This window comes from Harpia harpyja, chromosome 1 (genome assembly GCF_026419915.1).
Source record: "Harpia harpyja isolate bHarHar1 chromosome 1, bHarHar1 primary haplotype, whole genome shotgun sequence".
Lineage (NCBI taxonomy): Eukaryota > Metazoa > Chordata > Aves > Accipitriformes > Accipitridae > Harpia > Harpia harpyja.
In genome coordinates, this window is record NC_068940.1 from 73,073,819 (window position 1) to 73,096,822 (window position 23,004).

At 41.3% G+C, this 23,004-nt stretch overlaps 1 protein-coding gene across 2 annotated transcripts in view; it reads left to right on the top strand.

Moving 5' to 3' along the window:
• Window positions 1-387: 387 nt before the first annotated feature.
• IGF2BP3 (insulin like growth factor 2 mRNA binding protein 3) overlaps window positions 388-23,004 on the top strand; it is a 119,124-nt gene continuing 96,507 nt past the window's right edge. The window contains exons 1-3 of one of the 2 annotated variants that reach the window (XM_052800040.1): window positions 388-483; window positions 953-1,174; window positions 2,509-2,569. In XM_052800040.1, coding sequence (XP_052656000.1) covers window positions 1,000-1,174; window positions 2,509-2,569 — 236 coding nt within the window. In that variant the 5' untranslated portion in view covers window positions 388-483; window positions 953-999. Of the gene's footprint in view, window positions 484-807; window positions 1,175-2,508; window positions 2,570-23,004 lie in introns of those variants that run through there. The other variant, XM_052800030.1, reaches the window with a different exon arrangement.

Consider the following 23,004-nt stretch of genomic DNA (forward strand, 5'->3'; position numbering starts at 1 on the left):
CCGAGGAGCTGGATCGCCCAGGCACGACCCCAGTGAATAATCCCCACAGCCTGGCACGGCGGGGGAGGAGCGGAGCGGAGCGGAGCGGGGCGGGGGGGGGCGGGGGGGCGGGCATTGCGGTGCCTTTTCCCCTCCCTCCCCGGGATCACACCCCACTCGCACGGGGGGAGGTGCGGCCGCCCAGCCGTTTTTGGGCGGCGGGGGCGCGCGGAGCGGACTCCCCCGGCGGAAGGGCAGAGGCGGCGCAGAGCGGAGCCCACCCAACTCCGGTTTCCCCTTCCCCCGCCCTCTCTAAACTTGTTCTGTCCTGTCCAGCCTCCCCCCACCCCCCCCCCTCCGTCCTTCACCCCGGCCCTCCTCCTCCTCCGAGTGTGTGTGTGTGCGCGCCCCATCCACTCGCTAATTGAAGAGCTGGGATTCCTCACGTGAGAAGTTGATTTGTAGTTTGAACACGTGGCTCATTCAAAAAGCCGGAATATTCAAGTAATTTTTTTTTCTCTCTCCCTCCCTCCTTCCCTCCCCCCTCCCCTTCTCTCTCTCTCTTTTTTTTTTTTTTATACTGAGAGGCGGCGCCTGCACGCACGTAGTGTGACATTTTCATAGTCCGCCTGCTGCTGCCAAAGGGGCTTGGGGGCAAGACAAAAAAAGTAGTTTTTTTTCCCTCCCCTCCTCCTTTTCCTCTCCTCAGCCCGCCATCCGCGGCCCCGGCGCTGGGTGTTTCCCCCGCGCCCCCCATGCGCCCGAGTAGCACGGCAGGCACTTAGGGCTCCCGTTTGGCTACGCTTTTTTTTTTTTTTTTTTTTTTTTTTTTTTTTTTTTTACCCCTTGAGAGAGAGAGAGGGAGGGACACAAGCTGCAGATCTGATTTTTTTTTTTCCCTGTCCTCTCTCTCTCTCCTTCCTCCATCGCATTTTGTTTTATTTCCCCCTTCCTCCCCACCTCCTCTCGCAAGACGAGGGTTGCAGCCCGCGGTGCGCGCCTCCCCGAGCCGCCAGGAAGATGAACAAGCTCTACATCGGCAACCTCGGCGAGAACGTCAGCCCCCTCGACCTGGAAAGTCTCTTTAAAGACTCCAAGATCCCCTTCTCGGGCCAGTTCCTGGTGAAGACGGGGTATGCCTTCGTGGACTGCCCCGACGAGAGCTGGGCCATGAAGGCCATCGAGGCACTTTCAGGTGAGCGGCCCCTCCGCGCCCCCCCCCCCCTTCCCCGCAGCCCCGACGGCTCTCGCCGCCCGCGCTGCTCCGCGGCCGCGGAGCTGCTGCAGCGGCGGGCTGGGCCGCGCCGCCGGCCTGGGGGGGGGGGAGCCGGGGTTGGGGGGGGGGGGTCCCCGCTACCCTGCCCCCCCGCCCCCAGGTGAGATGCAAACTGTTGTTTTCCTAGCGCGGCCGGAGCCGCCCGGCCTGCCCGCGGAGGCTTTGCGCGGGGCTTGCGCGGCGGCGGCCCCCCGGGAGGGGCCAGCCCGGCGTGGCGGGGGAGTGGGGCCGGGGAGGGGCGGGAGCCTGGGCCCAGGGACCCGCGGCGCGGCGGCTCCCATGTTTTTCCACACCCCACGGCCAGTCCAGCCCGGCCGGGGGCCCTCGCTGCATTGAGGGGGGGCGAGGGGGGGAGAGCGGCGGGTGCAGTGGGGAGGGGGCGGGCTGCGGGCGCGAAGCGCGCTGCGCTCCGCGGGGCATCGGCTGCACCCCCCCCCCCCCCTCCTTGGGCACAGATGGACACCCCCCCCGCCCCCCCCTGCAGCCCTTCGCAGGGGCCGCCTCCCCCCGGAGCGGGCTGGGGCTCCCCGCGGCTTGGCGCAGGCCGCAGGGCTGGGGGCGAGCCGCCGATTGCCCCAAACTTGGGAAGGGGGGAGGCAGGCAGCCCCCCCTCCCCGCGCTGCCCTGCTATTTATTTCGGTTTCTCTTCGCTGCTCTCACGCACCATCACCGCCTCCAGCAGCGCGCCGGCTCCTGGCCCCGACATCCTGTTTTTGTGTGCTTAAAAAAAAAAAAAAATAATTTTAATTTTTTTTTTTTTTCGCGTGAAGCGGCTTTGCGGAGGTCTGCTGAGAGAGGCTCCCGCGGAAAAGATGGGCTCGGGCTGTGCTCGGTGTCTCGTTTCGGCTCCCTTCCCGCCCGCTTCCGCGCAGAAAACCGCCCGAAGTTGGAGGCCCGGCGGCGGCGCGGGGGGCGGCGGAGCCCCCGCTCTCCCTCCCCGAGACGGGGCCGAGCCCCGCTCCCGCACACGGCGTTTCACGGGCCGTTTTGAGATCGGGGATGGGGTGGAGGAAGGGGCCCGCCGAGGGCAGCTCCGGCTCCCCACGCGGCAGCGGCTCGGCGCCGGGCTCTGCCGCCTTCCCGGGCGCCGGGTCCCCGCTCCGCCGGTGCCCGGGTTGCCGATGAATGGGCTATAACGTGTTGCGCTCCCGTTCCCCGCTTTACACCCCTGCAAACCCACTCCGGGAGACGGGGACGCGCGGGGGATGCACAGCCGTGCTCCAATATTTCCCCCTTTCTGTTTCTCTCTGTAGGTAAAGTGGAGCTGCATGGGAAACTCATAGAAGTTGAACATTCAGTCCCTAAAAGACAAAGGTAATTTATTCTTCCACCCCCCACCCCCCGGCCCCTTGCCCTCAGTTACCCAGTGAGAAGAAATTTGAAAAATGCTTGGGTTTGTGTTTCTCTTCCCTGTAGATAAATGGACCGCTTTCTTAAACCCACAGGCGTGCACTCTGTGCTGTCCTAGGGGTTTTCTAGAATCACCCCATGTATTTCTAATGTAGTGTCTTGGCTGGGCGACGGTGGTAGTATTTAATTTATTTAAAAAAAAAAAAAGCCTTTTTGTGGGAGAAGCAAGTTATTACGGTCTGATGGTAAATGATTGTGAAGATTTTAAAATTTAAAGTTCCACGAGAAGAGTTAAAATTTGGGTGTTAGCAGGAAATGAAATGTGGTGTTGTGGACTGTATAAAGGGCAAGCACATGAGCTTTGCTCCAGTAACAAAAAGCATCTTGTAAATATACTGGTATACATACATATTTTTTTGATCCTGCCATGTTGGAGTCTGCAGCGTTTTATAGGCACGTAGTAGAAGTCTCATCTATACTTGAGACGATTTTTCATCACTATTTCGAGCTGGTCTATAGAAGCAGCAGGAGAATGACTCCCAATAAGGGCAGGATTTATGCATCCTTAATTTCTAAATGTATGTTGAATTTTTGCAAGGCAGTAATTTCGTTGGGCCTCATGTAACGAAGCAATACTTGCAATAAAGCAAGGTAGTATTTTTATACTGCCTATAGCCATTCAGCCTGCTTCTTTCACAGATATTTAGATTATAGAAAACCTGGCGTGCACTAGAGAGTAAAGGCAAAATAGATCAAACTTTCCACGTGCTTGTTCCTGTACTCCATTATTCAATCTGGGAAGTATGTCTCTCTGTGTAACTTTGTTAAAAGGGTCTTCTGCTATTTCAGGGTTATTTTTAAAAGTGCAGTCTTTTAAAAATAGTTAATTTGAAAAGGTGAATTAGCTGTCTTGATGGGCTTTGTGTCTCGGTATTTTAAGAATTAGAAGTTTAATCACTGTTTAGTGTTAGAGGAAAGCTTCGCTTGAGAAAGTATGGAGGATTTTTGCTCTAGTTAAGCGGGGGGGAACCCCTCTCTGGACCTATTCATAGCATGTTAATCTTTATGGTTATATTTATTTGATACTTTTCACTGGAAATTAATATGCTGTATGTACTCATTCTCATTTAATATGCAAGGTATATGGATTTGATTTACAGTAGCCTATATTTCAGATCTTTTGTATATAAAAATACTGTTGTAGATGGAATATATTTTTAGATTTAAGAAGAAAATTCCATGGGACATATAAGAATTGATAATTTCCTATTAGTGTCTTTAATAAATAAAATTATTATCATGCTTATTAATCTCAAGCTTGCACAAGTAGTATTCTATTTATGCTGCTGAAAACAATTTCATTTCACGCATATAAAGGTAAATTTAAAATCACTGGTGCCCCCCCTTTTTTTTAATCATTGTTTAATGTGTTTAAAAGTATTTTCCTGTTCTTTCAGCTGTCAGCTGAAATGGTGTAAAAGTCCATTCTTCATATTGGGTAGCATGTCTTCCTATTTGCCTGTGAATTAGCAATTATCAGAAACATGCATCTGTCTGTAACTTGTTGAAAAGAATTCTGCACTGAACTTAAGCACTTTTCTAGGCATGCGTTGCCTACATATAGGCATATTGAAAAAATTGCAAATGTAATTGTATCAGCATAGCCATATTGCTTCTCCCAAAGCCCTTATTTGTGCAAACACTGTTTCATCGTGCAGTATCATGTTGGAATGTATTAGATATAGTTCAGATTTATACTGCTCTTTAACAGAAAATTAAATTGCATTTCTAATAAGTGCACTTCCTTCCCATTTGTTTCCACTCCCCCCCCCCCAATCAAATCTAGGAAGCCACTTAAAATTAATTCAGTGGCCTCCATATGTAAAACTGACTCTCTTGTTCCTTTTATAGATGTCTACTACTTTTTTTGGGGGGGGTGGGGGTGGTGTCAAAGTTGGAGATTTTTTTCCATGTCTCTATAAACATTTCTTACTGGGTGTATATTTAGAGTTGTTAGGTATGTGTAAAAACACAGTTTTTGAATGTTGAGTATTTTGGTGAAGCTGGTTATTAAGGTGCTTTCAAAGTAACTTATTTGAAGTCTTTGTATCTTTCTACACAAGAGAAAGGTGTAGATGCAGCCGGGATGGGGGGTGTGTGTTGCTCACCAGGCCCACCCAGTGTCTTTGCATGCTGCAAGGCCGGGGAGTGCTTTCCAGACAGCCCTGTGCGCTCCAGTGGGAGAGACACAGTTAGAGAAGTGACGCCATTTAAAAAAAAAAAAAAAAAGTGGATGTGTCAAGTCTGTCTTTCAGCATGAGTGTACGATTAATAGTTTGGTCAAACGATTACTTCATAAGAGCAAAAGTTGTTTTGTAGTGCATTGAAATCACTCAATACATTGTATTGACCTTTGCTGTTGTGAGGCGGCTACATTGAGAGTCCTAGCTCCCCTCCTTGTGACCTCCCTAAATATGATTTTTATTTTTTTTTTCCTTAGCAGAGTGTGTATATTATCACTCACAAAGGTAGTTTGTGGGTATCTTTCTTGAGAGGCGGCTGAGGTGCATGGGAGGAAAGGGTAAGGGTTTGGTAATCCATATCCTCGTCACATAAAGGAAGGTCAAGAGGTGGTGTCAGCTAGGGTTGCCATAAAGTTGAGCTGAATCCAGAAGACAGTGGAGTGTGCCTGGCTTGTTATTCAGGGTGAAATTCTTAGGCCCAGTAGTCACTGCATTCCAGCCCTTGCTGGATCTTCAGATTTGAAGTGGGCACACCCAGGTTTGCAAAACTACCTTCCTACCTGCTGTGGAAGGAGGGAGAGAGCCTAGTGTGTGCCTTTCTCCCTCCCCTCCCCCCCGTGGAAGCATTTAAAAACAGACAAGGGGATGCACTGTGGTTGAAAGAAGGGGCCTGGTCAAGGTTTCCTTGATGGAAGGGTGGAGAATTATTTTGGGGGAGGTGCAAAGTATTTAATAAGCTCGGAGTAGATTCCTGACTTACTATTGAAATCCCAAGGGAATGCCAAAGGAATGCAGCATTTCTGCATTCAGACCCCTCAGTGTAGAGGAAGGCTATTGCAATATTTAAAGCTTTAGGTCACTTTATGCAAAAGTTGGACAAGACATTGTAATAATTCTGACTGCTAGTCATGCTCTGCAAGGGAAGGCAGGGCACCGTTAGTCACGATCGCTACTTAGATGGGTTTTCTTCTCCCAAGGCAGCAATGCGGGAGGAGGATGGTGGCAGCCCATAGCGTACGTGCGCCCGTGGCCATGAAACTTGTGGCGCAAGGCTTTGGGTACTACCTTGCCGCAATCCAAGAGCAGCTGGTATCTTGCAAGGCGATGTACGCTGCAATCTGATTATTCAAATGGCCCTGATGTCACTTGTGTGTGAGGAGGGGGGAGGGCAGGCACTAACTCTGGGCACCTGGGGATGTGCCTGGCACAGCCTCCTGGCCCCAGCTCCCACGTCCAGGTGGGCTTCCCACCCTGACCTGGTCCACCACGCCTGCTCCTGGGGCCTTCAGGTGCCTAAAATGCTCACAACACCTCAGCTGTGGTAATGATGAGGTAGTTTTCCAATTAGAAGGTTAATTTATTTATCTCCCCCCCCCCCCCCCCCCCGCCCCCCCCAAGGGCTCTTTGTTGAGAAAATAAATTCACTGTGTCTCTTCTGGGGTGTTTGTTTGGGAGAAGAACAGAAGAGGGTAGCAAAAGTGCATCTTGTAGGATCTTGTAGGTAGGTAATGCTGCTTCTTAACGAGCTGTGCTACAGGGAGCACAATGACCTGTCAGCTGTGCTTCACCTGTAATGCTGAAGTATCTGAAGGCTGATTTGACAAAAACAGGCCCCAAATCCCTTATGCAACCATCTCTGTTCCAGGGGCGAGCATTATGCTGTTGGATGGGCATCAGATTGTGTTGCTAATTTTCAGTATAATGAGCGTTTGTATCTTGAGTGCGCAAGGCAGTGGGAAATGGCTTTGTGAGGCTAAAGTATGTATGGTGGCTACAATGGTCACGGCTATTAAAAAAAAAAATTAGTGGCATTGATTTTTAGTTTTGCTTCTGTAAATATCAAGCAGGGAGAAACATGCTGAATGTAAGAAGACATAGAAAATATGTCATTTATTAGCTGTATTTGTGCCCTTTTCTGTGGAAAGAGGAGGAGGACTGTGCCTGGGTCCAAACTAGAATGTTTTTGAGAGTGAAAGGCCAAAACTTTGCATAGTGATTTTTGGGTTTTTATTCTCTGTTTCCACATTTATTTTTGCAGATGTGAACAGGAAATTAATTTTTTCTTTTTTTTTTTTTAATCTTTGAAAGCTTACAATTAGAGTGGAAACAAACCTGGATAGTTGTGGTGATTGTTACATAAACAATGAGTTGTTATGGCAAGAACAGATAATTCTTCACTAACCATGTTAACTGTTATGTTGTTGGAAGTTTAATTTTTGTAACTCCTCATACTGTTTGATCATTAATAAAAAAAAAATCCCTTCTTGCAGTTTTTAAAAATAAGTTGGAGTACATGAAGCACAGCTCTAAACGTGTGTCTTGAAAGGTTGGTCCTGCTCTCTTTTTGCTGCCTTCCCATTATGGGAGGTACCACCAACATACTTGTAGTGGACCTTAAATTGTGTGTAGATACGATAGATTTTGAAGGGGTGGAATAAAAAATAGTATTTTGGAAGTGTAATTCAAGGGTAGTAAAATATAATCAGGAAATGTTTAAAATCTTTTTATTTCTCCCTTTTTTTTTCCCCTCAAGCATGGGGTAATAACATTTTCCACATTTTTGAGACCTTGAAGGTGGTATTTTTGTAAAATGGGGCTGTGTTCATTTCAGTTGCTCTCTTAAGTACAGAGCATAGGACTCTACTGTGCTGGAGTCCTTTTATGGCTTCTGGCTAGCTACTGGGTGGACTTCAAATGCATAGTTTTGACCTGAAAAATTCTTAAATGGCCTGGGATTTATCTACCTAACAGAAAATGTGAAGCTTCCCATAATGGCTATGAGAGAGGGACCCAGGCGGAATTAAAATACACCTAATACTTAACCATGGGCAGGGCTAGCCCTTCAGGGAACCTCACAAAAAAGGTTCTTCACTCCTTAAACCTGGTCCTCTCCTTAATGTCACTTCAGCTTTTGGATTTTATCCTCTTGGGATTTTGGTAACAAACACGTAGTGCCATGGAGCACAATTAAAGACCCTTTTCTGGTGATTTCATCCTTACGCGAGCCCAGTGGGATGGGCACAGGGCAATATTGATGTGAGATTTTTTTTTCTTGTAATATAAGAGTCAAATTTGTTCTTGGAATTTGATTATTCAGAATCAGTAAATAGATGGAGAATGGGTGCAAAAATTAAATCCTGTACAATTTAAGTAAGGAGGAGAACTTTTAATGTTTTGTAAAGGGAGAGGGTTAGGTGGAAAAGTTTGAATAGGATCGATGCACTTGGCAATATTGAGGTGCTTTATGTAGTTCCAGAGCGCTTCAATACTATTGTCTTTTAATGTGTGTTCTCTCATTTTGTTTTCATAAGCAAAATGTTTACACGTCAGTCCATGCTTTATCTTGAATGATGCAGAGTACAGAATTATATGTTGAGTTATATGCTAATTACTGTTGAAAGCTAAGATAAAACCATAACTTTTCCTTATTTCATCTAGAAATGTGACATTGTTACCAGAAATACTTGTGCATTATTTTACAGTTTTAGTCTGAGGCTTCCATCCTTATGTGTGTTTTTTTTCTTTTTTTTTTTTTCCTGGGCATGTCAAGTATATGCAGTTGTATGTCTTTCCATCCTGCATCTTTGCTGTATGAGTCTTACGTTTGCTGTCCAAATAAAATATTGTTGAATGTACCATCCAAAATCTCCCCAGGTGTGCTGGGGCAATCAGTAAGGCCAGTAGTTACTGGTGCTACCCAGCCTCTCTGAGCATGTTTATCCATGTGGGTACTTCAGTGGCTGTTGTTTCTTCTCATCGCCTGGAATAAGTAATTTGGCTTTGAAAAGTTTCTGTATGGGAGCAAGAGCTCCTGTGAGTTTGGGCATGTTTCAGGTAATGAATAAAAAATTATATTATTGTATTCTCTCCCGCTTTTGCTTCTTTTCATGTCTGCAATATTGGTTTGTGAGTGTGTGTTGAAAGATGCATACTTTTAACCATGAAGAAAATCTTGATGTTTGTAGTTGTATACTTAGCAAATAAAGTGTGTTACTAGGGTCAATATTAGGGTAAATGTTAAAATACTGTATGAGTAACGGTAGTGAAAGAGTGGGACGAAAAAAGGTGGTCTTTTGCAGGAGAAAAAACCTGGAAGTGCATTGAAATTTTGAAATGGAAAATTATATTAAATTATAATATTGATTGTTAATTTGCTGAAGTGTATTATCATGGCAGCTGGCACAAGAGAAACCTGTAGTATAAAAGCTGTCTCCTGTGCAGTGTAACCTTAGCAGCAGTGTGCCTCCCCTATTGCCTGCCTCTTCACAGTGCAGTGGAATCAGCATCAACTAAAACTGTCCTTTTGCAAATCTGGATGGATGGAAGACTGCCTCTCTAACAGGTAAAATGAGGCATTCTTGATAAGAGTACAGATTAACAATGAGTCAAAGAGGGATCTGACTCTTCTTGGGTATGGGACTAAGTAATGGAACGAAACTATCTTGAAATGAAAAGCCTTCAGCTGGGAAGGGCCTCACTCCATTTTAATTTTTTTGGTATCTTGATCGTTTTGTGACTGTAGTCTGATTGGTGAGAAATAATGCAGAGAAATGTTTCAAAGAGAATGTGTATGTGTCTCTGTGTGTGTATATATATATGTATATACACACACATGCATTTTAAAAGATTATATTACCATAAAATAATTTGCAGTTTGAGAAGATATCAGCTAAAAATATCTGGAGAATTTATAAAAATAATAAGGTTGGGGTATTTTTGCTAGTACTAGTACACTCGAACACAACTGGAGCTGAATGCTCACTTTTGAAAGATTAACTTTCATGCTCAGCTGAACTTTAGGAACGCTATTTTAAAATATGTAGTCTATACCATGTGTCTAATACATTTTTCTTCTTTGTAGAAATAGCAGTGCTTTATTGTTTTGGTAAATTGATTTTATTTTTAAAAGCTAAATGTACAGGTCCTGTAGGTTTTCCCTCAAAAATGGAGCTTGCTTCACCTTAATGGAGCCTTAAATATTGTAGTGCAGAAATCAGAATTCCAGACAGAAGGAACTCTAGTCTGTGTGGACAAAAATTTTTGTTGGGGGGGGAATCTGAAGTTATTTGGGTTCACAATTACTTATTTTCCTGAAACTTCATGTTAAATAGCAGTTAGGGATGAAGTCAAAAGTTTGTTGTGTTTGGATTTGGAATTATCTGTTGAATATCTAGCATGGATGGATCAATGTGGGACTCTAATTTTCTAGGAATAAGCAGGGCAGGAGGGCTAGCTATGAGAAGGAGGGCTGGGGAAAAACCTTGAGTGAGTTGTACCATGCAGTTGCTCCACACAGCTTTCATCCTGGGGCCTGATCCTGCGTGTTCTCTGCCCCTTCTTCCTTGCCCCCAGAGGAAGTCCTCAGCACGCTGTGGGGAGGCTCTTGGGAAACCGAGTTTGCAAAACTGCTCTAGCTTTGACAGGGAAAACGCATATATCATCTAGCAAAGGCAAAAGATACAAGGGTTTGTTTTTTAAAAACAGTAGTTTTAAACCAGTTATGGAACAGATCATCTAGAAACTTATTTTCAGTGGTAGAGCAAATTATTTGGTTTATACATGTAGGGGAGATTCTCTATGTGATGGTGGCTTCCTGGTTATCATGAAAGAATAGTTCAATTTTTCTTCCTACATCTAGAGTAAAAAATTCAGAACAATGTCTCTTTAAGGCAGTACTTGAAAAACATAATCTGAAGGATGTTTGAGGAATTTAGGTAGTAGTTTAATCCAAGATAACAGACTACACTTATAATGTAAACCATATATTGTCTTTTTCCTGATGTGAATTAAAATTCTGATAAACATGCTTTAAATGATTTTCCAGTGAAAGTTTTGTGGCAACCTTAAGCAGGTAACGGTTAAAAAATTATTTGTCTGTGTCTTGGAATATTGTTACAAATTTTGAAATAAGTTTTCAGATGAGTTTACTAATTGTATACCAGCTTGTACAGGTTCCCCTTGCCATCAAGGCACTGGTCTGTTACAGATGTGTACTGCTGCACTGTAAAGAGCACACGAGTCTTTCCTACCAAGGGAACTGGATCCCTGAATGAACCACATCTATCTTTGTGGAAAACCAGCTCTCTGGTGTGCAGAGGGAGCTATTCACCAGGGTCAAGTGAGAGGGATTCAATGCTAAGTGTCTTTTAGTGGTATTGATCACAGTGGGTGCTGATCAACAGCAAGAGTTCCTATACGTTGAGCTTTGTGTTAATAGAAGTTCGGTTATTTAAGCAAGTTCCAGGTGGTGGTGGGCAGCAACATAACTTGGTGACAGAGAGCTAAAAACTGCTGTTGCTAACCAGGAGGTACTCATTTTGACCCTAACAGAAGTGCTGGAATATCTCAATACTTGTTTGTTCCCCAATTGTATGAACTTTGCACCTGTACAGAAATTTTTAATGTAGGATACTTTTAAGAAATGTGCAAATTTCAAGGATGATAGGCATTTAAAACTGTCTATGAATTCAGATTCTCTTTAAATTTCAAATACATATAAAGAGATGGTAAGCATGTAGTTTAATGTGGTCTGTAGATTTTATTAACACTTAATGAAGGAATTGGAGGATCCTAGCGTACAGCCACAGGTATTTAAGTTGTTTCTAATAACATGTACAAAATACATGAGAAATGGACAGCTCTTAAGTCAGAGCAGAGATTTTTTTTTTTAAATACTGTGTACTCATCATTAAACTTCTTATCAGAGTTTAATGTTGGTGCTTGGTAGCAGTGGTGTAAAATTGTTTTTACACTGCTAATACTCGTTCATTTGAAGATGCACCAGAATGCTTTTTCTATTAAACTATTTTTCTTAAAAACACCCCCCCCCCGAAGAAAAAAAACAATGAACAAACACCACCCCCCCCCCCCCCCAAAAAAAACCAACCCCCCCAAAACCCCGACCACCAAAACACAACACCCAAACACTCCACATTAAGTTCTGGTAGTCAAAAAGTAGGTGACCCTTCATTTATTTATGAAATACTAAGTTTGTTTCTCAGTGATGGTCCGAGTCCTAATAGCAAACAGTGAGGTCCTGTTCTATTTGGTAACTTGGTTTGGATTGCTGCTTGTTTTGTTTGCATTAACAATGTGTTTGCTTAGAGTGAGTTGTATATGTCTATTTAGAAGTTTTCTTTTTTTTCTGTTGTACAGTTGAGAGGGAATTTTTATAACTAATGTGATTTCTACCCCTTCTTCTACCCTGGCTGCTCTCTTAAACATGAATTGACAGCTGGCATGTAAATATACCCCAAATTCTGCATTTAACATAGAACTGTGATCTTTTACATAAAGCTGTGGAGTACACACCCTTTGTACAACTGGGCTTGATGACAGTTGTTCAATTAAACTCAGATCATGAGCAAAATTATCTTTTCAGGTATGTAGCATGTGCTTAAGCCATATAAAGTTGAAGCTACCCATCACTCCTTGAGAGTAATCTTGGGAAAAGATTTATCATTATAATTTGTAGAACCATTCAAGCTTTTAGACTGAGTTAAAGATTGCTTTACCTTTGTGTTTGACTAGCTTCAGTAAAATCACAAAATTACATTCACTTGCTGTGGTTGACTTTTGCCTGCCTCAGTGGCAAATAATAAGCTTATGTACGTTGCTTTTCCTCCTGTCCCTTTTGCTCACATTGCCTGATCCACACAGTTCACTTACTGTGACTCTTACTGGTTTTGCATACACTGGATTAAGTTCAGTATCTTAACATGAAAATGCTACTTCTGAATGCATGAACGATAGTACAGATCCAGCATCACACATGTGGTTATGTTAGTCTCCTGCTGTATAGCAGCGCTGTGTTTTGTACTGCAGCTCTTCAAAATGGCTTTTCAAATGAAAGTTCAAGCTATCTTAACTTTTTAGCTATAGAGTGTTGGTGGAAATCTCATGTGGTTTTGTATTCCAGAAAGCTGCTCTTTGACGTAGTCCTGACTAGTGTCACTGGGTGTATCGTTTTGGGTGGTACTCTTTAAAAAAAAAAAAAAAAAAAAAAAAAAAGGCAAGGCATGGAAAAATCTGTCCAAAACTTAGTCATGTTTCACCATGATGAAGCTCTGCAAGTTCCTGAGGAAGAAATGGCATTTGAGTAGTGATAGTTTTCTGGAGATGGCTGTGGTGTGTGTCCTACCTGATGAGACTTGGGCTAGATGAGGAGAGCTTTGCCTGGTTTGGGGGGGGCTGAGCAGGTGCCCTGACCTGTTTCTTTTCCCTCTAACATATCCAGCTTTGTGAACTTTCCTTGCACTCTGTGGATAACATGCATGTGGTTACAAACTATTAAAGCATGTCTTTGAGGTTTGGGGAAGGAGAGGGAGGGAGCAATTGCTTTGTTTTGAGGCTTTTGGTAGCTCCATTTCTGGTTGTTACTGGTAGTTGTCTCTCATTGTGTAGTCCAGTACTAGGCAGGAAGCTGGTGCCAGCATGGTTTGAAATGAGCTAAATTTTTGGGGGGTGATGATGGGGGAGGTGAGTGAAGAAGATACACAAACAGTAGTGTTAGCAGAAAATGATCAGTAACCCCTAAAGAAGGATGATTTCTTTCTGTGGTTGAATAGTTATCTTATAACATCATCGTCTTCCTTATGCTGAATTTTTTTTCTTTGTAATTCAGTGTTTTTAGCTTTCTCTTGCTCTTCATTTCTTTAAAGTGTTCTTCTTAAATCCTCAATTGTTGGGCATATCTATATGCAGATGGAATGGTTGAATTTCAAAGCTTTGCAAGGTGTGTTTAAACTATGCTAAGCTATGCTCTCAGGTAAAAGCAACTTGATCTGCTAGTGGGGGCAGGTACCACCTACTTTAGGTATTTCTGTTAACAAATCAGTACCATATGATTGTAAAAAGAAGATAGCAATTACTGCCTTGGTGTGATAATAAGTTTGCACATCTGTATACAAACTAAATTTGAAGTAATTAACTGCTAAATAATTTATTAAACTTGGTCAAAATTATCATCAACATTCATGTGAACTTTGTTCCTAATCTCAATTTGAATATCTAGCAAAATACTAGATAATAAAATTATACTTATGTAAATTATACTTATGAATTAACTGGTTAGCTGTAACATGACATAGGCCTTTTCTCTGCTCTGAAACTAAGTGATCCAAATTTACAATTTTGCTCAGTTTAACGCAAAGCAAACTGAAATAGTGTAAATGTTAAATGCTACCCTATGTAAAGAATATGGTTTTCAGTGCAGAAATGTAAACTCTAATTTTTTTTGTTCTCTGATGATAAGAGTATATTTAAATCTACAGTGACAGTGAAAAAGTCAATGCTCACTGTGATCTTCATCCTCAAAACATGCACTATATTCTATGTTTTCTGTGAAAAAAGAAATGAAAAATAATGGAGTTATTTAAAAGGTGATAGCGGTTATCCTATAATTGCTTTATATGCCACTTCTTAGTCATGGGAGGTTTTTTTATAGTATTATGAAAGCACAGGGAGACTATTAAATATTAACTGTAAAGGTTACTGAAGAAAATAAACTTACACCTCTTATATACAAGTGATTTTTCAACATAACTTGCCTTTGAAAGAAATTGTAAAATTGAAATGTTGCAAAATTTAAAATTTGTGAACAATTGAATTTTAGTTGTTGGCTTTTGCAGTTGAACAGAATGAAATGATACTCTAAGGCTTTCATCAAAGCCTGGTATGAAAGCTCAGGGATTGCTTTCATATATGATACTATGTAAGCTTGTGTGCACTAATCAAAGCTGCTATGACAAAAGCACAGAGGATTGTTTTGGTAATTCTTAAAAATAAAGTTTAATGAAAGTTATAATTAACAATATGTCTGTTAAGTAAATATAAAAAAATTGTGAAAGACTCTTTACACACAAGCTGTGATGCTTTAACTATGCCAGTACAAAATATTTACTGTGAATGTGGATTTACTAGTGTAGATGTACTTACCCTGACCAAAATTATTGCCCTATAAAAAAAAGGAGAAAATAAGCTTTGTAGACAATAGAAAACTTTGCATGGTGGTTATTACTTTATAAATTTAACTTCTTAAAACATGTTAATCAAACAGTTAATTTTTTTCCAGTAACCTGTTTTTAGATCAAAACTTAATGTAGAAAATATTGTGTATGTGTCCAAAGTGTGTATTATTTAGCTCTACATCCTAACTGAAAGATGGTGCATTCTACGCTTCAGAGGTATAAAAGCTTTTGAGGGGAGAGTACGCAGTTGTTCTAAATAACATGTAACTTTTTGCTGTAAGTACAGCTAGGAAATGATTTTATTTGGTGCTGTTCTGTCCATGCAATTTTTGTGTAATTGAACGGGATTTCATTTTGGGGGGAGAACTCTTCAGAGAAAATTACTTAAATGACAATAATGCCTGGAAACCATAAGCCTAATTTGTTTCTCTTTGCAAGCAATTTAAGTATAGAAAAAGCAATGTTTTGTTTGTTTGTTTGTTTTAATTCTGCATCTGGTGACATTCAGCAGAAAAATGACAAAGCCAAACAGCAGAGTGGTCACTTTCTATGACTTTTGGGTTTTGACAGGGCAAGAGAAAGGAAGGAAAACTATTTGATGGTGATAGTGCAAAACCCACACATTCTAGCACTTCTCCAGTAGTGGTGTTATATCTCATCTCCTTTAGGTCACTTAATCAGTTTAAGGCTATGTGGAATTGCCATTAGTAAGGGCCAGCACTTGAGTGTTATTTCTTCTTGTTAGTATTCAATTAGTTCAACAAAATGTACTAGTAAAATAATTACTGGAGCATCAAAGTGATAACTGGTATCTGTGCAATGTCTTAGTCATTGGGTGCATCAGTTTATACTTTAAAAGTTTCTGTTTTTTTAAAAACTTGTGTGAATAAGGTTTATTGTACTGAATCCTTTGAGATGGAAGAAGTTATTTATTTTAAAGCAAAAATAATAGGAAATGTATGGTAAATTTGACTTTTCTTCTGTTGTAAAACTGGTGAAGTATTCTACTTAATCTATTCCTGTTAGTGTGGTCTAGAAGATTTAAGAGAAGCTATTTGTCTTGCCAGTGTTTTTTGAACTTTGCTTGGTTTGTCTTGAGATTGAAAGGTGTAAAGTAGTAATGAGGATTTTTTTTTTTTTTTAAATTAAAAAAAAAACTTTAGCCACATGAGCAGGCTAACTGCAGGTCTTTGTTAGGCTTTGCTGGAACAGCAGATATGAGCATAGTATATCTCTTAAATGCTCAATTTTCATGTCAGTATAAAGCTGTCCTCTTGCAAAGTTAAGTAATATATGTATTTATGAAAAAAGTAATAAAAATGGAAGTTTTGGCCAGGATGGATGCAGAGTGAAAGCCATGCATGCGTGTGCATGTACACACACACATACTACATTCTTTAAGAGTGCATTTAAACACTGGAAAGAGCCTGAAACATGTGGCTGTATACTTGAAAACGTTGACTTACTCTGTGCTCTTGTTAACTCTGCTTTTAGTTTATTTTGTTCTTTTAAGCACCAGGACTTTATTAATATTTTTAGACATTATTATATAGACAGTTGCCTAAATGAAGTAGTTTGCCCTTGTTAATATCCTTTTATATCATAGAAGAGACTTGAAAATGCTAGCGAGCCTATCTGTTAGCTGAAGCTTACATATACACTTAAAATCAGACTAAGCAAGATTTTTCATTTATTCTGGTTACAGCATACAAGCTTTTTGAAGTTAGATGGTGCTTTCAGCAGCATGAGTGTTTCAGTGTGTTTTCATTTCCCAGACCCCACAGGAATCTTCACTTACTGAGATAATTTTAGGAATTGGACAATTAATTTGTATAATTTTTTGTAAAGTAGCCTGAGAGAGGCAGCAGACAGGCTTTTCTTTAAAAAGCCTGTGTGTGGGGTGAAATGACAGTGGAGAAGTATGTGCTAGGTTGTGTCCCTGAACTACCCTAACACCTCACTCAGTTTAAGCTCCAGAGTAGCTTGCTCTCAACCTGAAAGGTTTAAATTGGGTGTTTAATAGCAAAAAAGTAGCAAATAGAGGTTCCCTGCTCTCTGAGCCTATGTAGCAGAGGTCTTGCAATTACATGCTCTAAGCGTATAGGCAGAGCAACTCTTGCTATTTTACTTCAAGTCTTATTTTGCTTTCCTTCCACCCCCCAAACCAGAACTGAACATGACTGGTTAATCTGGAGCATATGGTGAATTTAAACTGAGTACAAACAAACTTAGTTTCACTTGAGCCTCACCTGAAAGAGACCAAAATGGGTTAGACTCCTTGTCTATAGCTGTGGCATAAGGAATCTGGAAAGCATTTCCGATGTTCTCTGCAAACACAGGCTCATGGTTGAGCAAGTTGGTCTCAGCAGCATGGTGGCTACTGAGTTTGTCAAGGAACGCTGCTAATTTTATTTAGATATTTCAATCTGAGAAGGGCGAATCACTGAGCAGTTGTTAGGATAAGATCTAATCTGGTGCTGCACCTCCTGTGTAAAAAAAAAAAAAAAAAAAAAAAAGCCAAAATTTTTACATTGTACATGATATCTGTGTCACTTATTTCCATGAGGTTTCTATCTGATGTGCAAACTTCTGTGCAGTAAGTGATGGTAGCAGGGAAGACATGCAAAATAAAAGCACTATGAGGGTATACCCAGCAGCTGCTTCATGGAACAAAGTATCTTGTTGGCCTTTTTCATTAGTCAAGTCTTGGTACACTTTTATGATTCAGAAATGACACTGATGTGTCCTACACCATTTTTTTTCCTCCTCCTTGGGCTCTTTGAAAGGAGCTGAATTCACTGAAAATTAAAAAAAAAAAAAAAAGTCTTTTTTCATTTCCCTGTCTAGAGCTCTCCAGCCCCTCACTTGGCTATGTATTGCAGGGATGTCATATGCAAGTTTCAGTCTGGAGCTGCTGTTTACAGCTGATGTAAAACTTCAGTTAGTCCATAATGGAAATACTGACTGCTTCAACTAGCAGCCCCCATTGGGGCTGGAGAGAAGAAGCCTTTAGCTATTTTGGTGGCTGAAGGAAAGGAGGGAAGGGGAGGAGAAAGATAAAAGTTGAGCATTGTGTCCCATCATTAGGGGATTACTAGTTCATACTGGTTAGGACTTTAAATAGACAATTTTTTTGCATGTTTAGAAGCACTTTTGCATTTAAAGGTGTTATTTTCAGTCTTCCATATACCTCCTGAGTGTTTTCCCTGTTATCCGTATCCCAGTTAATTGCAAGTTAGTGGTGGGGTGGGAGAATAAATGGGAAGTGACCATAGCTCTAAAATGTTTTGTCAACAAAATCAGCTCAGTAGTACAATTGTTTAAGGAATACAGACCCCTGCTCTGAGGAGGAAGGAAAGAGGAACTGTGGCATTTAGGGAAAAAAGCACCCCCCCCCCCCCACCCAACAAGGAGGGGGGGAACAAACAAACAAGCCCCCCCAAAAAACCCAAACAAACAAACCCCTCCCAAACTAACCCAAACACCACCACCCCCCATCCTGTTTCAGTCTCTTCAAAGAATTTTGGCATGGAGGAAGAGAAAAGGCCTGAAATGTCAGAAGCCACAAAGGTAGATGAAAGCCCATTTTCCTAAAGGATACCGGAACTGCTCATTAAATTTAAAGCAATGCTTAATTCTTCAATGAAAAAAAAAAAATCTTAACAGCCTTCTCATTAACAACACCTGGAAAATGAAAGTTTTTTTAAATGGCAACTGCAACATTAGTATGGTAGTGGCAGAATCTTTAGAATTTTCTTTTTAAAATGTCTTTATGGACTACTCAAGGGAATTTACAAATAATGAATATAAGCTTTTAGTCTAATTAGTGATGTGAAGAATTGTCGAACTGAAATCCTGAAGCAAATGGTAATAGGTGAAAGCCTACTATCTGGCTAATCTACATAAACATAAGAACTACAGTCAGGCTTAAATTGGTTGATTTACCTGTTTTCTGTGATGTAACGTGGATGTGCCAATATAAATCTTCTGGTTGTGCTTCTTGAGCTATCATCTCCTGTCCACAAACGTCCAGTCTCTTTCAGAGTATTTGAGTTTATCCTGCAAGGAGAGCGCAGCCCTGTGCCCAGTCATTTGGCTGGTGGCTTTAGGGAGCGGAGCTGCACGGTGTGCTGGCCCCATGGACAGCTTTCTGATTGTTCGTCCTGGTGGAAAGTACTAAGCAAATCCGATGTTTCACAGGCACTAGTAGGAAATTTGATCATCAGCAGAGAGGGATCTGTGAGGTAATCCAAGAGCCAGATTTTTGTCCTGAATGCTGAGATAATACACCTTTCCAAAGCGGCTACTTTGGTGGGTTGCATGTGCAAGATGAAAGGGGAAGAGTGTAGTTAGAAGCCAACTGTTATGTCTTGCATGAACTTTGAGAAAAAATTTTTGTTTAAATTTTATGGAAAATCATTATTCTGAGTGGTAGTACAGAGTGCTTTTAAATCCAGGTCTGGCATTAAATAATGAGGCAACACAAAGAGAACTACTGCTGCAGTTTGCCTGTGGCTTAGCCAAGCTTTGTCTGCTTGAATTGCTGAATTCGATCTGAAATTGGAGCAATAACATTTCCTCTTCAAGTATTCTGCCATCCAGATCAGTGTGTAAAAAGTGGTGATGTTTGTTAACAAGTCAGTATTTGAAACCATTCTCCTTTCTTTCTTCTGTAGGTAAGGCATCAGGATGAACTTTCTGGTTCACAAGCTAATGGCTTGATTTGATAAAATACAGTAACTGTGTCATCAGTGTGCCTTATAATATACACTAGAAATTAATTACCTTTTAATAGAAGTGATATAAAAAATGTTGTTTGTCACTTCACTGAACCTGAGTGGGTTTTTAACAGAAATTCAGTATACCTACTTTCTAGGTAGGGAGTGTGACCCTTTGCTTTTGTATTTATCAGAACTACTTGTAAGGAATAAGCAAATGGAGATATATAATTGTGCATGTATATACATATATAATTTTCTATATATATAAAAAGATGGTTTAGAATGCATGTTCAATAAGCTTTATTTGGATGGACTTATTATTATTTGTTAGGTGCTTTCAGGAATCAAATGTGAACAACTTAAAAAGACTGAAAAGATTGCTTGAACTCGGAGTTTCAGTGTGAAGTCAGGAGGCAGGCAGAGACTGTGACACCACTTACAGGACAAGCTACTCCAGTGGCTTAATCTGTATCATTACCTACATTTACCATGAAGATGTAGGAGATACAGTGAAGATGAGGAGAACCCCTCTCCCTCACTTTGTAACTAAAAAAATGCTTCTGCTTTTTTCCCCAACCACACTAATATGAATTAGAGTTAAGGATTTTTTTATTTTGTCCTGTAAATCTGCTCTCCCCACCCCCCCCACTAGAAGAGCATTAAAAGCACTGATTCACTGTGTTGTGATAAAGCATCAGCTACTTGAAGCAACCTGAGGGGGAGAAACTAATAAACTCTGTGTGTGGGGGTAGCTTTTTGTGTTGGGTTTTTCTTGCCTGTTTTTATTTTGCTGGCTGCAGAGTAAACAATAAGACAACTCTTCCCCTATAAATTCAGTTGATTACCAGCAGTTTTCCATTTGGCTATAGGAGTTGCTAACTTTGTTTCTATAGCTGTGCATGTCAGGACTTTTTATACATAAGTTGTTTCTCACTGTATGGCATTAGTCCATAGCAGGTTTTTTTTTTGTTGTTGTTTTGTGGTGGTTTGTTTTTTTTAAATATTTCATCTCTGGATGTCTATGTTAAGTTTGTGTTGTCAGTGAAGTAAGCTTGAGAAATTATGGGTTTTGTCTTTAGGCAGCTCTTAGGAGCTCAGGGAGAAAAAGGGTTGTTTCAGTGAATGGGTTTGCAGGGGCATCACACGTAGCTATCGGGGCCAGGGGACCGCAAAGTTGGAGGCAGCATGAGGGTGTAACAGCACTCGGTGCTGGTGTGTATTGGCGTACTCTGCATCTGTGCTGTTAGTGTGAGGTGGTAAGACTTTCCAGGTAGCTAGTATAGCAGTGCCTAGCTAGAGTGGATGAAATGAACAAGCACTTGCTCTTTGCATGTTCCTAAGAGTGGAAAAGGTAGACCATTTACTTTCTATCCCATAGGTATTGAGTTCAAACAATTGAATGGACTAACATTGTTGACGTTCACTTGATCTCCTTTCAAATGTTTAACTCTTTTTTTCCATAGATTTTTGTTTAAAAAGAGTAGGTTTGTGCTGTACAGGTTTAAGGCATTAACATTGTGTGTAGTTCATATGGCCGCTGAAATAAGAGGCTATTACATGGCATTATTGTTGAGAAATGGGAATTAAGAAGCAGGAGGCAGCAGGTCTCTGGGGGGAGGGAGGATGGTGAGAAGGGTCTGGTAAGAGTGTGGGTACAATGATAGTGTGGAAGTGCAGTTGCTTCGATACCTGTGTGCATGCTCCCCTCTGAAACAGTCAAATTTTGACACACCTATGAGATACAAAAAAGCGGGACTGTGAGCAAAGGCATGATACTTTATTGTTCTTTGCTTTATAATTGCATGCCTTCTGTTTCATAAAATTGTTGTCCCTTAAGGGGAAGTGCGGGTCTTATGTGATTTGCTTTTGCTAAATGTCACATAAAACACACAGTGAGATTGTATTGGTGAGTGAAAATGTATAGTGAGATTTTATTTAACGCAGGGATGCAAAAATGGACAATTCTTGAGACCTTTTTAACCCAAGAGGATTTTGATAGGTTGAAGAAAAAAAGCTCATGTATATAGGGAGGGTAGAGAGAGAAGGAAAGAGTACAACTAAAAGAAAGAGAATGCTGAAACTGTAGGTTTTCTTCTTCTCTCCTCCCACCACCTTTTCCCTAAGACATGTTTAGTACTGTTTCATATGTGTGGAAGGAAGGCTCTCATGGGTTGGGAGCAGTGAGTGTCCCTTTGCGTGTGTTCTCTGTATTTACGTATGAGAGATTACCCCTTCAGAGATCACTAAGATGGCTTTTAGCAAAATATCTGTCTTTATGGTACTTCACCCTTTCTGTCTCTGCAGAGGAACGTAGCACAAATACACTACCTTCCTCGTGAAGAGGCACAATGATGTCTCTTTGTTTTACCTGCTTTCAGTGTAGCAGAGATATTCATGTCCCCCAAACACAAGGCTCCGTGTCTCAACATCCCCAGAATAAATATGTTGATGTATGGCCACCAGCAGTGGCTTGAAGTAACTGAATCCAGTCATCTGCATAATACCTGAAAACAAGAATTAGTATGTGTGCAATTCCTCTTAAGAAAAGTAAATTATTGCCAAATAATTGCTTATGGATGTATTTCTTCTTACCCAATAAAAGGTAAATCTTTGAAAAAGAGAAACGAGTGGGAATACCTGTTCACATGCTGTGAACTATAGGTAGCTTTCAAAAACCTTCATATGACACAGAGCACAAACATAATTTGCCCAGACTTTTTTTTCAGTTGACATCTATTTGCAATGCCTATTTAGAATGGAAGAAATTAAGAAATCTGCTTAAACTGGAAAAAGTGTGTACACAATGCTTACATGAATCACATTGATGAGATATGCTGGCAGTGCTTTACTGAGGATTTATTAAGACTAGGTGAGCTATATATTAAATGAAACTATTGTAATAAAATACCTTCATGGAATTTGAAAGGACTATTTCTTGTCTTACACACCTGGTATGACTGCAAGTAGTTGTAAAGTAAAAAAGCTTGAGATTATTTCAAAAGAAAATAAAATCTTCTGTAGGTTTATGCTGCCTGGGATGTGAAAGCTATAGGAGCTTTGCTTATACTCTACTTTGCTGAAGAAAATAGGGTTATGAGGAAGATAGAAAGCACCCCAAAAGAGCTGACGTTGTCTGAGATAGGAGAGTATTTCCAGGAAGATTCTCCCATATTTTTGTCTTTCCTTTCCCCATTTATTGTGTAGAGTTTTGTCCCTGTGCAAAAGCATGCTTTCTGAAGTCAGAATCCATCCTCATGGAAGCTGTCGCCACTCTGGTAAATTCAGTCAGACCGAGCTTTGTTCCTTACTCTTTGCTGTATATTTGCATTTGGTTTGGGATTTTTCTTGAAGTTGAGAGCTGATTTGCTGTGGATTCACGTGCACGCAGCAGAGGTGACTGCAAATCACTAATGCCATCCTGCAGCAAGGAGCTGTATGGGGCTGTCAAAGTGTGGGAGAAGCGATCC